Here is a 17,992-nt window from a genome sequence, read left to right on the forward strand (position 1 = left end):
AGTGAGTTTCCTGTCACTGGAAGTCTTTAAGAATAAACTAGAAGATTGGCAGTCCGAGGTAGTAAAGAATGGGGAATTGGACAATTAGGAAATGTCACACTTCTACCAATTCCGAGATTCTGTAAAGTGAGCCGGGATAAACTCAAATGTTTTATACTTTTCTTGGTTATTCAAACATTCTCTTTGCTGCCTTGGAGCCTCTTCGCTCTGTCCAGAACACTCGTCTTTGCCCGTCCATCCTTCAGTCTCAGCAGAACCTCCCTTTCCCAGGAAGCACTCCTTGCCCAGCCTCCTGTCCCCTGACTTGCCGGAATTGGTAACTGCAGTTCAATGGTTCACACAAGGAACGAGCCAAGAGGGTGACTCCCAGGTTAAGCCACTTTTCACTGGGTTTGGTTAATCGCTAGAAGACTCAAGGCCATCCATTACTCCTAAAACATAGCTAACCACGTTTGGAAACAGTGAGACTCTCAAGCAGCTGCTCTAGTTGCTTCAGAGAATGAGGCTCTGGGACTGCCGAGCTCTGTGTTCACTAGCGTGTACTGGGTATTTAACATGCGCCCAGTACAGCACCTCTTGCTGAGGGTTCAGAGATCAACCTAAGTCACAAGCCCATGCTCAAGGAGCACAGTCCAGAGGATAGACTTGACACCAACTAGGGAAACACGTAGTCTTCTGTGGATCCTTGAGAAGAGAGCTCTTGGCCCAAAGTGGGATCCGGGAAGACTTCCTCCACGGCCTCCCATTCCTGGTGATCAAGAGTGTTCATGCTCTCTCATATCTTCCTCGGTCCGTGGGTATATGCTTGAGGCAGAGCTCCAGCTGCTGGGTTTTCATCGCCCTGTGATTTCTCTTTCAGAGCTTCTGCCGAAGTGCAAGACGCCTTCATGACTTACACGGTGTATGATGACATCATCACCATCAAACTCATCCAAGAGGCCTGCAGAGTTCTGGGTAAGGAGGAAGAGGGCTTGTCGGGGTTTCTCAGGGCTGCCGTCACACAGTACAACTAGTTCTCATCTAGTCCTGCTGTGTTAAGACCCGGCGAACACCGAGTTAGCAATCTTGAGCCATCGCTCAAGTTCTAACTATAGATCCTTGTTTTGTGGTTTTCTGTTTCAAGATTCCTTATTTCATATATAGCGTTAGTATTGGACCCGTGGGCAGGAGCACCATGACTCACACCTGAACGAATCTTTTCTAACACACATCTTTTGTCTGAAAGCCACATCACACCCTTCTTGTATTTAGAGCACGAGGCAGCCCTTCAATGCTGTTCTTGGGGCATTTTCAGCAGCACACCACCAGCAAAAAAAGCACAAACGTGTAAAAGCAGCATACAAAATCGATTGCAAAAAGGACACTTAATGTACAGTATGAGAAAGGAGACAAGGACGCAGAGCACTGCCTCATTTGACCTTAGCTAGGAATGCGTGTGCTCGGGGACCAAGAGTTTTTGCTTCTCTGCACCTGCTCCTGAATGACTGCAAACGCTTGGTGGTACTGATTTTGGGGTTACAGACACGTTTTAGTGAGTGGAAAATGTTCAGTGTTCTGGTGGTCCAGGTGTTCCGTAGAGCAGCATAACTCCACTCTCTGCTTCTTCCCCACCGTGTGTCTATGTCTCTATGTCCAAATCTCCCTCTTCTTCTTGCACTGGATTTAGGGCCCGCCCTCATCCTGTCACCTACCCTTTCCATTTGAGGAGCCTTGAGCTTCTTACAGACAAAAATCGTGAGGGTCCCTCTCAGTGTCAGCATCTGTATCAGCACTCTCATGCCTGGCCTTGATGGTGGCCTTGACAGAGATAGTCATACCTTTGAAATGTATCACCCTGATGACCTCCGGGTGTCAGGGGGGGCAGCTCTGGGAATCCTCTAAGGCCAACCATGCTTGTGTTTATCTGGATACAGAGCTGGTGTATTTTTTTTTGGGGGGGGTGCTGAGGGCCTTCTTCCCCATCTGCTCTGCCATGGGTTGTAATGGGGGGCCCATTGTGGATGGTTCCACTTACAATGCACTTGTACTTCCCAGGTGATTCCTCACATGGACGTATCAGCAAGCTATGGCTTATTATATTAACCTGCTTGCTCCCCAGGCCCAGATGGGGAGGGGTTCAGGACAGAGAGAGAATACAGTCCTGCCTCTTTCTAGTTTAATGACTGAAGACAAGTTACTTACTTGGTTACAGTTTTCTCATCGATCTATGAGCATAATAATATCTACCTGCCAGAGTTATTTTGAGGATTAGATGAGATGACATATGTGAAAATGTCAGAGGTGTTATCTGGCACAATAATAAGCTCTCAAAATGTATTTCTTTCCTTCTTTCCTTCCTTCCTTCTCTCTGTATTAATTTCCTATTTCTAAATAAGGTTACATTTGGAGGTTGCAAGGAGACATGGGTTTTGGGGGACACTTCAAGCCAGCACACCCTTCTTTCCTTTACCATTCCTTCTCACCAGCATGGAGCTGGGGCCTGGAGAGGAAGGAGTTTCTACTGTCCCAGGCTCCAGGCTGGGTACCGGAAGCCGAGAGAGTACCTTGGTGCTTCCGGGTTCTTTGACAACATGCTCTTCTGGTCCCAGTTGAACTTCCTTAGGCTACCCCTCCAGGCACTGAGGCCTTGGGCTGTGGTGAGATGGCATCTAGGGATTCCTGCAGGCGGACCCTGTGTCAGCTTCCTCGCCTAGCACCTAGACCCTGGGACAGAATTGTTGGAAGCATGGCTGAAGGCTGGATCCCGTGCAGCCCCCAGGGGCTCAGGCAGCTGGGGCTGTGGTTTCCAGCTGTTTGTCATGGAGTCTCTGAGGGTCCTGCAAGTTGGCCTTCTGTCCTTGGGACCTCCTCCAGGGGTGGTCACAGGTAAAAGTCTGCCCCAGGCACACAGTGACCAGCCCAGCTGGGGAACACGCCCGGGGCGGTTAGTGAACGTGAAGCCTGCAGAGACAGGTGGCTTCCCCAGAACGCGGATGCGTAAAGTGCTGGGGTTGGGTGAGGCCTTGAGTTTATTTCTCTTTCCTGTGACTATTAGGGAAATTCTCTGATTAAAAAAATTGTGCCAGCTTTAACCTCATGCACATGTTTTCCCTTTGTTTCCACACGGCAGTTTGATTGACATCTGTGTCTCTGCTCATGCTCCTGGTCATTCCCCAGATGCAGAAAACCGTTCTTCAGGTATCTGCAGCGGGGAGAAGCCCCAAGTGTCCGTGAAGCTGGGAGGGGGAAGCTTGTGAGGCTCAGGGAACTGAGCTCCTGGTCACCTGCCAGCCACACCTCCTAACGGAACGAGACAAGGTTGTGTCTGAGCCTGGACATCAGGTACTGAAATGATACAGTCACTGGCTCCTGCAGCTCCTGGAGCTCGGGCTCCAGGAGCAGCCAGCACGGCCTGCCTTGTTCTCTAGAGGTCCTTGGAGGCAGGCAGAGGAGGGGGATAGACAGGGCCCACGTGGCGTCTCAGAATCACAGCTGAGCACCCACCACTCCTCCCCCTTCCACAGAGGTTCACAGAGAGAGTTTCTAGGAAGAAGATGGGCCAGAATCTGGGGAACATCAGTGGCACCTGTGAACCACAGCTCTATCCCGTCTGACCTGTTTAGGGAGCCCCAACCCCTCTGCCTCCCCAATAGCTGATGCCAGGGGAAATGGATGTTGGGCTTGGGCTATTCAAAGGTGGGTAGAGTCAGGATTTCAGGAGGAGTCTGACCCCAGTGTGTGTACTCTTCAGAGTGCTGGGCCGCCCACCCTGGGCTGGGAGCCTGGAGACGAACTTTCGAGACCAAGCTCACCTCCTAGGCCTTCTTGTCTTCACACCACAGCTCGCCCGCACCAGAGTGAGCCTTTCGGCCTTCTTGCTTAACACACCTGCCAAAGAGATTGTTGTCTTAAACATTGCTTTTTAATATTTTAGGACATGCGATGATGACATTACATATGCTTTTCAACTGTGCGGGCAGATGCCTTCCTTATTCTGATCCGCTCTTAGGCGAGGCCCAGCGCTCCCCCAGTCTGGTAGGCTGACCCTGACTCTGAGTGGGGGCTGCTGGGCCTCTTGGGCAAATCTTAGTGTTTAGTATAGTGGCCGCCCTTTTCCCAGTGAAGTCGGGGGAGTGTCCGGTTCCTTTTCTCCCACAGAAGGAATAAAAATCACCAGGTGGGAGGTGACTCTAGACTTGACCCAAAACCTGGAGTTTTGACAGAGCTTAGGAAATAGAAGAGCAACGGAGCTTGAACTGGAAGGTGGGATGGAGCTCTCCTTCACCCTTTCTTTGATTTTCTTTCAAGGCTTCCCAGAAGCAGGAGACAGTAGTGGCTACATCAAGCAGGCTCTGTTTGGTTCTAAGCCCTCTGCCAAGAGGGCGTCTAGTCCACATTCTAGGAGTGCCAGGGGTTGGTTTCTGGTGTGACCTTGGGTCAGGGAAAGAAATTCATGGAGCGCTGATCTTCTCCTCAAAAAGAAATCGTACTGACTTCAAATGGTCATGGGAAGGAAGGGATGAAAGTGACAAGAAACGTGAGGCCCTCTGCAACATCCGGGGCCCAAAGGAGGTACTCAGCGAATGTCAACTGCATCTGAAGGGGGGGCAGGGACATTTCGAAGCTTGGTGTCTCTAGCTGTTGTCCCTTAAAAGTAGGACTGAGCTTTGGTGTTTGCCTTAAATGGCTATAGTATAATGTTCTGGAGCCATTCTGAGCAGGGCTTGGTAAACCATACACAGCCCCTGGGCCAAATCTGGCTCCCTGCCTGTTTTCGTAAGCAAAATTTTATTGGAACTCAGCTGGGCCCATGTGTTGACATCTTGTCTCTGGCTGTTCTGAGCTATCGTGGCAGAGTTGAAGCGTTGCAGCAGAGACCTGCAAAACTGAAAACACTATCTACCCTTTACAAAACCAGTTTTGTCACCTAAGGCTCTAGAGAATGGATCTTTGTCAAGATTTCTTAAATCCCTTTTTCCTTGAGAACTACTATTTATCAGATTGTGTTCAACCCCCACCAAATTCATATGTTGAAGCCCGAACCCCCGATGTGACGGTATCTGGAGACGGGGCTTTTGGGAGATAATGAGGTTCCCCTGAGGTCACGATGGTGGAACCTTACAATGGGATTAGTGCCTTCATAGGAAGAGGTCTCAGACAGTTAGCCCTCTCTCTCAGGAAGCATGGGCACGTGCTTCCTCTTTCTCTCACACACACATCTCCGGCTCCAATCATGTGAGGACATGGTGAGAAGCCAGAAAGAGAACTCTCTAGAACCTGACCACACTGGCACATGAATCTCACACTTCAGGCTTTCAGAATTCGGAATAACTGAATTTCTGTGGTTAAGCTGCCAGCTCATAGTATATTGTGACAGCAGCCCCAGCAGACAAGCAGGAACTTGAGAAAGTTTTCACATCTCCAGAAAGAACTATTTCCTGCGTCTGGTATCATGCCCAGGCCATTCTGTAACTGTGTGTGATTATGAACACCGTTGGGGGTGGCAGTTCTGTTCACAGAGAGGTGTCTTCCCATGCATGTCCCTCAGGCTTTCATAGTTCCAAACCAACTGATACATTTGGAAGCAGCAGTGATTTTATAGACATTTGTCAATTTTATGTGTGGGGCTTTCTACCAAAAGCCAGAGTCTTTCACTGTGATTCCTCTCTAACTTCTTGTTGCTTATCTCAGTAACATCTCTTGGCCTATCCCAAGTTGCATATAAGTATGGTGAGCGTGTTTTCAAATGAAAAGTTGGTATGTGGGATGCTTGGGTGGCTCAGGTCATGATCTCGAGATTCTTGGGATCAAGCCACACATCAGGCTCCTTGCTCAGTGGGAGCCTGCTTTTCCTTCTGCTTTCTGCTCCCCCTGCTTATGCTAACACAAAAATAAATAAAATCTTTACAAGAAAAAGGTGGGATGCAAATTGAGTAAATAACATGCAGGCGTCTTGGAATCAGGAGGCTCTGGGAAACATGGATTGTAGGTTTCTCTCTCTCTCGAGATATATACATGCACATAAATACACACACACACTGATGTATATATTCTATGAATCAGAGAGAGCATGGCCTGCCAGAAGGTAGCCCAGAGGAAGGACACTTTTTTTTAAAAGATTTATTTATTTGAGAGACAGAGAGAGCACAAGCAGGGGGGGAGGCAGAGGGAGAGGGAGAAGCCGACTCCCTGTTGAGCTGGGAGCCCAAGGTGGGGCTCGATCCTAGGATCTGGAGATCATGGCCTGAGCTGAAGGCAGATGCTTAACCATCTGAGGCACCCAGGTGCCCCCAAAGGAAGGACATTTAACTATTTAACAAAATACACTGGTCAGTTGAGACAAACTCTTCCCTCAGACAAAGGAAAAAAGTACGCTCAGTTACCACTAGTCAATGCTTTGCTTTCCAAGTGAGCTCCAGAATGCAATTTGCCTACCTTTAAGCAAATTGTTGGGACTTTTCCAGACCACTCTGCCACTGCATAGCTCTGTGCTTTCAATGAGCAGAATTCAGGATGGGACCAGATGGCAGGTTAAGCATTGCATAAGGAATTGTTCTGGGTATGAATAAGTACCTACTTAGTGTGTAAGTGGGTTATTAGTGATCTGAAGTGACAAAATGCAAAACAGTACACAACAGCCATTTGGCACAGCTGTGTCAGTCTAGACTCTGCTTGCTAAGAGACCAATAGTCAAACACGTTTCAACAGTTAGCAAGCGGCAAATGCCAACAAGCCTTCTCGGCGTTTGCCTCTTTTAAGATAAGAACAACAATGTAAAATTTACAAAGTCCCAAAATCCGGCATTACAATGTTTGATCTTTACCATGACCCTCTGAGGGGGGACAAGTTGCCCCGGAAGGGTGATCCCCCCACCCAGCCCCCAAGGCTGAGGGCTTGACCTCTGGCATGCAGGTTCTGAGCCCAGTTTCCAAGCACACAGCTCCAAGCAGCTGATGACTGCAATTTGCCTACCACGGACTCTCTAGCAAGGACTCTGGGATCCTTTGGACTAGGTTGAACCCCCAGCTGTACCATACCCTAATAACTAACGTAACCTGGACCAAACTCCCCATCGGTAAGCAGCCCTGACACCCACGGCCCCTACATCAGAGGGCCCGTCCTAAAGATGCAATACAATACCGCAAGCCAGGCATCTCACCCAGAGCAGATACTCCACAGAGCAAACCCTCACCTTGTCCCCCTCCCCTAGCCCTACGTAGAAGGTCTCTGACTAGGCCAAGCCTCTGCTCCCAAGTTTGCCGGGAAGAAGGCAGCTCGTGATCTGCTGCAGAGGGCCTCCCGCCTGAGCTGGTGTCATCTGTGGCCCGGCTGGTCTTCCTCTGTGGGCGGGTGAACAGTCCTGCTCCCTCTGGACCCCCACCCTCCCAGTTTAAAGTCCGTTTCCTCCTTGCAACCTGTGCTACTCACATGGGTAGCAATTTTCTGCTTTTCTTTTCTTTCTTTTTTTTTTTTTTAATGATTTTATTTATTTATTTGAGAGAGAGAGAGAGCACCCTAACAAGAACGTGAGCTTGATAAGGTGGGTGGGTGGGGGAGGGCAGCGCTGGGGAGGGGCAGAAGGAGAGGGAGAAGCAGGCCGGGGGGCTGGATCCCAGAGCTCTGGGATCCCGACCTGAGCCACGGAGGGTACTTAGTCCACTGAGCCACCCAGGCGCCCCTCCTGCTTTTCTTAAGCTCCTTCCTCCTACTTACACAAGATTTCTCCTATTATCTCGGGCCTGGCTTTGGTGATGTTATTTGAGAAGGAGAATATTCTAGGTGAATGGCTTTTTCCAGGTATCAGAAGCTTATTCCTTTGGCTACATTAGCCTTGGGGAAAAAATTACCCATTTTCGATGGAAAATTTTCTAAAATGTACTACATACACGTCCCCGTCTTGTGGGAGAGCACATGCTTCCCTGGGCCCCTCGGGTGGGTCACTATGAGGAATGGCTCTTGTTCCTGTATCCAGGGGATGGGAGGTGGGCAGGGGTCTTGGGGGTGTGGCCCTGAGTGGGCCCTGTGTCCAGAAGGCCCAGCACAGGCAGCTGTGGCTCTGCGGCCTTCCTCTGCCTGTCAGCCCTCACGCAGGGTTCGGCAGGTATCATGCCTCCACCCTGGACAGCCCGCCTCTGCTCTTTCTAGTCCCTTGAGCCATCACCCAGGAAGAAGTAACATTTCCCAGTGATGTCAAAGAGCCAGGCTTGTTAAGTCAGAAAATTTGAGTTTAGACACCATTCCAATTGAAAACCTACTTCAAAGGCTCCATATCTCTTCTGCGGAGCCAAGCATCTGGAAAATGGACACTTCCTGACAGTGATTTTCCTGCCAGCAAAGAAGCCTTCCATTAAAACAACAAAAACAAACAACCCTTTTAGCCTCTCTCTCTCTCTCTCTCACACACACACACACACACACAGAGAGAACTATATTCTCAAGCACGTGTGCCCTTCCCCCAGCTTCGATAATTATTAATATTTCACCAATCTTGTTCCATCTCTCTGGTCCCTCCACCCTTTTTCTGGTTTTGTTTTTGCTGGAATGTTTTAAAGCAAATCTCAGGTTTCTTATAATTCTACCCATAAATATTTCAGTATGAGTCTCTAACAAGATAAAGACATTTTAAAAACATAATCATAATGCCTTGATTATACCTAACAAAATTCATAATATTACAGAGGCCCAGAATCCAGCTGTATCTCAGCTGGCCATGGATAAATGTGGTCTTTGTGGTCTTTTTGTATTAGATTTACTAAGGTCTTTTTAGGACAATCAGCAAAAACTTTGACATAATTTCAAACTCACCGGAGGTTTGCAAGAATAGCACAAAGAATTCCCATATACTTTTCATCCATATTCCCCAAATGTTAACATTTTACTATATTGGATCCATCCTTCTCTATCTGTAAGTTTTTCCCCTGAATCATTAGTACGTTGCAGATATGATGTCTTGTTAGTCCTGAAAATTCTCTTACGTAACTGTAATACAACTACCAAACTGAGGAAATGAATGTGTATGGAGGGCTATTACGTAACCTACAGACATTATTGAGATTTTTCCAGTTGTCTCCGTGACATCCTTTAGAACAAAGAAAACCTTGGACTGCAGAAGTTGTCACATGTCAGATGTCTTCTGACATCTGGAAAAGTTCCTGAATCTTTCTTTGGGTTTTGTAACATTGCTATCTTTGGCAAATTCCGGTCAGCTATTTTGTAGGATGCCCTCAACTCAAGATTATCTGATATTTCCTCTTGATTCAATTCACATTGTGCTTTTTTGGTGGGAAGACCCCAGAAGGGATGTTCTGTCCTTCCCAGGTCACGGTAGCAGGGGGCATATGATGTCCTTTTGTCCCATTGTCCTGTTATTGGTGTTAACTTTGATTGCTCAGTTAAGGAGGGATCTGCCAGGTTTCTCTACCACATCGGTCCTGTCTTTGTAATCAGTAGTTTGTGAGAAGATACTTGAAGACTATGCAAATATCTAGTTGCTTCTCAAACTCCTCCCTCCCCAGTTTTAGTACTCATTGGTGATTCTTGCCTGAAACCATTATTACGGTGGTGGCCAAATGGTATATTGTTCCTTTTATGTTTATTAGTTGGAGTTCTACAGGGAAAGAAAGGATTTTCCCCTCTTCCCATTTATTTATATCAATATGAACCCTTGACTATTATTTTTTAAATAGGTTATGATCCTTTGATTTCATTATTTCTTTTGATGCTCAAATTCTCCAAGATTGAACCAGTGGGAGACCCTTTAAGCTGGACTCTTTGTCCTTTTGATTCTTTGGTTATTTCTTTAGTTTCTGGGATGACTAGATGTTATAGGCTTGTCTTAGCCCTTCCCTGCCCTAGCTCTGAAATCTATTGTTTCTCCAAGGAGCTCTGACCCCCCACAACACACCCCAATCAACTGATCAATAGATCTATCCATCCTTCCATCCATCCATCTAACACCATGATGAATCTTACTGTCTTATTACAGTAGATTTGCTAATCTACCTCACAGACTTCATTCTGTTCTTTCCCCTTCCATAACTGTAACTGCCTTCTCATACAGTGAGGAACTTGTTCCCCACTTTTCACAATATATTTACTTACACCCTTTATCTTCAAATGTTCAGAAAGTCGTTTCAGAATTGCTTACTAACACCATTGTGGGAAGGAAACCTACTAACTACAGTTAAATATTTGTTTACAGTTTTTTGTTCATTTGTTTGGTTTTGGGTTTAGTCTAAAGACAGAGCAGTGTAAATCCTATGTTCAGATGTTACTGGTTTTTTTTTTTTTCCCCTGGGTAATTAGATTTTTCAAAACTGGGTCTGTTACAATACTGTTCTGTTAATCTGTTTGTTTGAATTGTATCTCGGAGCTTTCCCTATCCTTATTTATACCGTATTTATTTTCTTTATTTTCAGTATATGAGTCATTAACATGATTCCTCAAACCAGAACTGTCCAAAAAGTTATGCTCAGAGCAATGTCAGTCCCCCGCCCTCCACAATTTTTCTAACCTCTCTACCTCATTCCTACCAATGCCCTGTAGGTAGGCAATCCCCAAAGTCCCTGGTTTATCCTTCTGGTGTTTCATTTTGCACAAATAAACAGATAAATGCATATTCCTGTATTTCCCCTGCTCTGTTACACAAAAGATAAAATGCTAAGCATACTACAGATTCTCCTTTGCACCATCAAAAAATATGTTAAGGCACCTATGACTCTTTCAGTTTTCTCATTTTCTTGACATTTCCTATTTTTCCCTGACTCCCTGTGACTTAGAGAACTCATGGAATCATAAATTCACTGAGCTAAACTGTGTAACAACAGAGCACAGTGGTTTTTTGTTGTTGTTGTTTTTGTTTAAAGATCTTATTTATTTTGACAGACAGAAATCACAGGTAGGCAGAGAGGCAGGCAGAGAGAGAGGAGGAAGCAGGCTCCCTGCTGAGCAGAGAGCCTGATGCGGGGCTCGATCCCCAGACCCCCGGATCATGACCTGAGCCGAAGGCAGAGGCTTTAACCTACTGAGCCACCCAGGTGCCCCACAACACAGTGTTTTAAAAACACTGATTTTTAAAAGTGACCTGTACTCTGCTAGACAAGCTCTCTCAACCAGAAATCTGAGAAGTCACAGACCCAGCACGGATGGAAGAGGCTGCACCCAAACTCGAGATCTGTGTTCAAGCACCATTAATCTCTGAACAAGCTGGCCTCTCCTATGAATAGAGCTGGGTGCCCAGGAACAAAATAACCAGGGTCTTGAACAAGCATGTTCATGGATTTTTGGAGGATTACAGATTTAAGAGAAAAGTCAGATAGTCTTTCTACACAAGGATGCCACTGTCACTTTGCTATACCTTGCTTGGTTTGCCGACAGCCGTGTCCTCCTGAGTATGGTTCCCGGGAGAAGGAGGTCTCTGGGATCTGTGCTTTCCTGGCGGGTAACAGGATGCACCTGCTCAGCACTCCAGCCCATGGGACACACAGCACAGTTGTTTTTTCTCAGCTTGCATCAGCCAGATTTAGCAGGAAGGGAAGGGGAAGGGGGAAAGAGGAAAGAATGATTCCACACCTGTCCATGCACTTTTCAGTTCTTCTCCCGGGGGCTCATAAGCAATGGAAAGGACTTGAGTGGAATTTATTTCAGTTCTTTGCGGCTTAGCAGGTGGCCCTTGATTGCTCTTATAGACAAGCCTGCCTTGGTCGGGCCTGGTTAGTACTTGGATGGGAGACAAGCTGCCTGCATCCAGTTCGGGATGGACCCAGAAGCAGAGAACCCAAAAGAGGCAATTAACACAAGCCATTCCCACCCTCTACCCTCCTGTCCCAAGCTTTGTCTTGATTCAAAAGACCTGGGTAATATATTTTTGGAATGTATGTGTAACTCACCCTTGGTAAGGCCAGACCAGTTCAGAACAGGGCTCTCTCCTGCTCAGATTACAAAACAATTATCTGCCCAAGAGTCTGGGTGTGAACAATGAGCCATAGGGAATCTGCTTCTCTGATCATCCCAAGAAGCAAACAGAGGGTGGGAAGTGCCCAGGCCTCCTCTGATCCCCTGCCACCCCTGCAGGAATTGTCCTTAAGCTCAAGGGACCTGGAAAGCCCCTTACTGGGAATTCCAGATTCAGCCAGAATACCACAGAGCCCTTCGAGGGTACAGCCAGGGATTGTGGTGATTGTAAATTCCGCAGGTCTCCCGTGAGCCTGGGCATTCCAGACCTTGTCCCAGCCCCCGAGACCTCCCAGGGTTGCCACATCACAGGAAATAAGAGAGTGTTCTTTCACAGACACACCAGGCCACCAGCATCAAGGGATGTCCTGTCTCCTGTGTCAGTGATGACAACACATAAGCAGACCTTACTCTTGAGGAGAACTCTCGTTTTTTTTGCAGCTCTAGAGACTGGGGGATGTGGTAGAGAAATCACTGAATGCAGAGCACCTGGCAGGCTCAGTGGGTTAAGTGTCTGCTTTTGGCTTGGGTCATGATCCCAGGGTCCTAGGATCGAGTCCTGCATTGGGCTCCCTGCTCAGCGGAGAGCCTGCTTCTCCCTCTCCCTCTGCCTGCCGCTCCCCCTGCTTGCACTCTCTCTCTCTGTCAAATAAATAAGTAAAATCTTAAAAAAAAAAAAAAAGAAAAAAGAAAAAGAAATCACCAAATTTAGAGTTAGAGCTTCTGCCCCTGGTTTAGGTCCATTAACAAAGACGACTCTCAATTTCAAAAAGGGGACACCTCACCTGTAAAAAAAAGGGGAATGATAATAAGATTAGTTAACCTACAAGGTTTCAGCATGTGCCGAGAAAAATAATTGATGATTTTGATTACTGAGTACTTAATGATTAATGGGTGTTTCAGGAACTATAAAATTTCTTTAATAAAGACTTCTGCTTCTATAAAGCAAACAGTCACATTTCGTCTATTGCAACAGTGCAGACAGTGGCAGCAGCCCCAGCAAAGGCCATCAATCTACCTCCAGGTCTTTATCAAGCTCCTACCTTGTGTCTGGCACAGAAAATGTGTAGAATGCGGTCACTGCCTCTCAGGAATTTCACAGTTGGGAAGAAAATAAAATGCAACTCTTAGGAAGAGTACCCAGTGTGACGTGGGCTATTCAGAGAAATCTTTATGGAGGGTGCAGTGTGCAAAGTACACCCCGTGGGGACACTGGAATGGGGAGAGGACAAGAGGAAAAGGGGAGACCATTGCAAGCATTCGGCATCATTTTCTGGGTAAATCAAAATAGCTTCATCCGTATTGTTTCTTAGCTGTGGTATTAGCTCTTTCTCAGAGATAGCTTTTCATTTCATTTACAAGCCGTCGTCTTTAAAGACATTTACCAGTAGTAGGGGAGACTGCAGGGGGCCATACACAGCCCTGCCCAGAGCGAACTTGGCCCTGGAAGCCAGAGTCAGCCAGTATAGGGATGGGAAGCTGTCGCTTCTGGACTGTAGAGGAATTTATGTCTTGGGGACCACAGAAAAGACTGGGGTAGGGTTAGAAGAATCTTATGTTCCTGTGTCAAGACTCATTGGCTTCCTCACGGTGGAAAGTGAACCCTTTGGAAGCTGCTTAATAACATGTCCCATGGGCAGGATGTGAACACTTTGGAGCCCAAGGAAGACCGCCCGAATGAGAATGAACACTTTGCAGGTGCTTTTATTTGGGGGCTATGCTTTGGGTTCCACAGGCGTGTCCATGGAGGCCATTCTGAAACTCTTTGGAGAATACTTCTTTAAATTCTGCAAGATGTCTGGCTACGACAGGATGTTGCGGACACTGGGCGGAAACCTCACGGAGTTTATTGAAAACCTTGATGCCCTCCACAGTTATCTCGCACTGTCTTATCAGGTAAGACTCTCTGAGGCCGGTCTTGGTGGCTCTAAGGGGGAGCAAATGCCTGAGGCAGTTCTCGGTCATCATTGCCCTGCCCCAGGAGGGGTGCAGGTGCAGGGGCGGGGAGAATCCTTGGTACTCGGTGTCTGGAAGGACGGGACAATGAATGCCTGTTGGCCACTTTGATCAGCTGGCTGGCAACCAAGAAGGACAAGCTGAAGAGGTCAGCTTGGCGACATAGGTCAGCTTCTTCCAGCAGTCTCTGGTGTGGCTTTGGAATGAAATCTGAAAGACTGATCCCAGCGGGAATGAAGGCTGGGAAACAATCAGGTTTCGGTGGATTTGCAAGATCGCTCCTCAGGTTTCTTGGCCTGGATGGAGCTGATAAATAGCTTCTGTAGCCAGATTCATTTTCTCACATATCAGAAGGAAGGGCTTGACAGGGCCCAGAGCCACAGTCGGAAACCATCCCGCGCTGAGTGACCTGCGGGGTGGCCGCTTGCGGTGTTGAGAAACTAATGTCCCTATTGGGATCTATCCTTCTGGAGTTTTTCCCTTGGGTTTCCTTCCTTGTTGGAAGGAAGGAAATTCAAACGCCTAGACCTCCTTTTCTTTTTTAAGACAAGAAAATGCTCCATTAAATAGGCAAAATGGCACTTAGATGTTTTTATTTTATATAAAATTATTTATATTTCTTTTTAGGACTCTTGATAGTTGACTAAGCTCTTTCTTCCCTATTTTTATATTTAATGTTCATAACTGGTTCATAACTGCCCTTGAAGGGTTGTCATAGGGATAAAATGGGAATATTCAAGCTAAATGCCCCCTCAACCATAAGTCACCCTTCTGCGTGTTCCATGGGAAAATGATTATTTTCTCTGTTGTTCACATAAAGAATAAGAAGCTTGGAAGCCTTAACTGGCTTCAAGTAGGATGAGTAGGTGGGCTGTCCTGTTGCTATCTTGTGAACTACTCAAGGATAGAGGGAACAGAAGGAGCTCTGACTATGGGGTCATATGGACCTACCACACTGTCTGACCAACTGACTTGCTGTGTGGTACCCTCAATGGACCTCTAGGTTCTCACTTATTCATTTAGTAGGTATGTATTGATTATCTACTCAGTGCCAAGCCCTTTTTGTAGGCATTGGGCAAACACAGAGACAAAAAGGGATGAATAGTTAAAAAAAAAAAAAATCCACCCCCATATTATTGTGTGAATTATAAGAGAGCACATGCGCAAGTCCCCCGCATTGTGCTCAGTCTAGAAAAGGCATTTCACAAATAATAATAGCTTCTTTATTTTCCCTTTTCTCTCTGTTCCATATGGCCAGTTAAAAAAATGATAATAATTCATATGGCAACTTCCTTTAAAATTTCTTAGTTAAAGCACCACCGTTAGGATACAAAGAAATACAGTTGGGCCCCTTCAATATGTCCCATATTTTAATATAGCATCTTTCACCTGTAAATTTGGTTAATATCTCAAATCACACTCCTGGAGAATGTTACTGTTCTCCCATTCATTCATTAAACAACAACAACAAAAAATTATGGATCATCTTTTATGCTCCAGATACTGTGCCCACCATTTACTCCCGCTTTAATGAATAAGGGTGGGTGGAACTGAGGGTCTGAAGTTCAAGCCCATTGTTTGTACACCCAACTCCTAATACCTTTCCTCTGGAGTAGCCATCTGTCATTCCTTCATGTGCCCAAACCAATGCTAAAGAACAGAACTTCTCAGCAGTGCCTAGGTGGCTCAGTCAGTTAATTGTCTGACTCTTGGTTTCAGCTCAGGTCATGATCTCAGGGTCGTGAGATCAAGCCCCGAGTCAGGTCTGTGCTCAGCGGCTTGAGATTCTCTCTCTGCCTCTGCCTGTACCTCTCACCCTCTCTCTCTTTCTCTCTCCCTCTCTCCAAATAAATATATAAAATCTTAAAAGAATAGAGCTTCTCAGGGTGTATGTGAGGGTATTTTGCACATGATGACATGAATAAAATATATAAATGTTTTAATATGCAAGTTGTAATTAAACACTGGCAGTGATACCTGTTAGCTGTCGAGCTTTATACTGCGCAGAACATTCTAGATTGTTTCTTTAGGCACAAGTAAAATAAGATAATGCTGACTTTTCTTTATGTCTCTCTTTATGTCTCAGATGCCTCTAGTCATCTGTCAAAGCCTTAAGGCATACGTTTCTGATTTTAGCTGTGCCTTTAATCTTGCTTTTTTTTTTTAAGCTAACTTTCATTGTGTGCTAATTATGAGGCAGACATTGGGCTAAGTAGTTTATAATCATTGACTTATCCTCCTTACACCCCTAAGATTAGGTATTCTTATTTTTTCTCACGATATAGATGAGAAAACAGGTCCAGAAAGGTCAAATAATTGCCCCAGTTGCCGGGTTATGGTGGCTGAGCTGGGATGCAACCCCACATAAGCCTGTCTCCCAAAGATCATGCTCTGTCTGCTTCCCATTATTTCCCTTTGCCCTGATTCTCCACTTCCATAAAACTCTATTTCAATAAAAAAAAAACAAAACAAAAGTATTATCTTACTGTTCAGAGAGTTGGATAGAATTAAAATCACAGACTTTGAGCAGCATCTCTGGGAAGTAGCTTAGGCTGGGGGTGAGGACTGAAGGTGGAAGTGATAGCAAGAGGCTGTGAATTTCAGACTGTTATTTTTTTCACTATGCAGGGCTTGGGCAAAGTTTTTTAAATAACTTTCAATCTCCTATTTTATTATGTGCTTTTTATATGTGTTGCCTCAAATCCTCTTTATATATACATATATTGATTTATTTAATATTCTTAAATTTAAAAAAAATTCTTTTTAAGTTCTTTAAAAAATTTTCAGTTCTTTAATTTCTATATTTAAATTCTTAAAAATTATATATATACGTGTGTGTGTGTGTGTGTGTGTGTGTATAATTTTTTAAAAGAAACTCATTTTAACTAGAAACCCTCCTACCATAGAAGAAAGCAAATATCATGGTAGGAACCCACCTCCCTAAGTCTCCTCCCTCACTTGGACCACGGGCTATAAGCCTGGGTGTTGAGCTGCCTACTAATCAAGGTTGGGAGGGGGAGGCTCTTTCTTTTCAGAGACTCCCCCAGGCAACAACTCCATCTTTATTTCTTGACATACATCTACCATGAGATGGTGCAAACTTGAATGTCAACATTTGTTCCCAGAGAAAGATGATCTCTTCCGATGTATCTTGATTTTCCAAATGTGCAATGTTACACCGCAGACAGCATGTGACTTCCAGGATGAGAAATGAACTCTTCTCCAAGTCGCTCTGAGCGCCTGATCTTTCAGAGGGTGAAGACGCCCATGGTCACCTGCTCACAGGCCAAGCGGCTGGCCCGCCCTGGAGTGTGGCTAGAAGCAGTGCACAGGGTGCAAAGGCTCACTGGGGTCCATATTTGTTGCACCCTGACTTCAGCCTTGACTCCACTGAGCCTGTTTCTTCCTCTTTAAAAGAGAGCTAACACTTGCCATATAGAGTGGGTTAGGGAATTAGGGATAATATCAAATTCCTGACATGTAGGGGTCAAAACCATCCTGGATTTCGTGTGATTGGAGAGGGGCCGGGGATACAGTTTTCTGTGTCGTTATTGGTAAGTACTGTTGTGCACAAAGCCTTTAAAGTATAATTTAAATAACTTGGGTTTCCTGGGAGAAACATGTCATGTCTTTCAAATAGGAGATGAACGCACCATCATTCCGCGTGGAGAAAGCAGCAGATGGGAAAATGCTTCTCCATTACTACTCTGACAGGAGTGGTCTGTGCCACATCGTACCAGGTATGGGAACAGCCCCACCAGCCCCACAGTTACAACGTCTCTGGAGTTCTCCTCACAGAGTCTCCAGGATGGCTCATAGCTCACTCAGCTCTTCCATTATCTGATTCTTTGTCATCTTGATCATTACTCCCAAAGCCTTTGGGCCATTAAAATAAGTTCCCAAGGTGTCAAAAGAAGGAACAGTTTCCATTTTTTATTTTAACATTTTGAACTACATGTTTACATAGTTATGATGATTCTGCATATTATTTTGTATCAATATTTCTTTGTGTATTCGGCATTATGGAGAAAAAGCATCCTTCTATGTTTCCACATGGTCCTTTAAACTCATTTTCAACTGCCAAGTGATAATCCATATTGTAAAT

The 17,992-nt window shown here is 45.7% G+C and overlaps 1 protein-coding gene across 1 annotated transcript in view; it reads left to right on the top strand.

The window, feature by feature from the left end:
- The first annotated feature begins 659 nt into the window (after positions 1 to 659).
- The window catches only part of LOC309848644 (guanylate cyclase soluble subunit beta-2-like), a 44,100-nt gene continuing 26,767 nt past the window's right edge, over positions 660 to 17,992 (top strand). Inside the window, exons 1-4 of the mRNA XM_082700534.1 lie at positions 660 to 751; positions 860 to 954; positions 13,667 to 13,827; positions 17,528 to 17,627. Of these exons, the coding sequence (XP_082556660.1) occupies positions 888 to 954; positions 13,667 to 13,827; positions 17,528 to 17,627 (328 nt within the window). The 5' untranslated portion in view covers positions 660 to 751; positions 860 to 887. The remainder of the gene's footprint in view (positions 752 to 859; positions 955 to 13,666; positions 13,828 to 17,527; positions 17,628 to 17,992) is intronic.

Source organism: Mustela nivalis (genome assembly GCF_964662115.1).
Source record: "Mustela nivalis genome assembly, chromosome: 15".
NCBI classification, from domain to species: Eukaryota; Metazoa; Chordata; class Mammalia; order Carnivora; family Mustelidae; genus Mustela; species Mustela nivalis.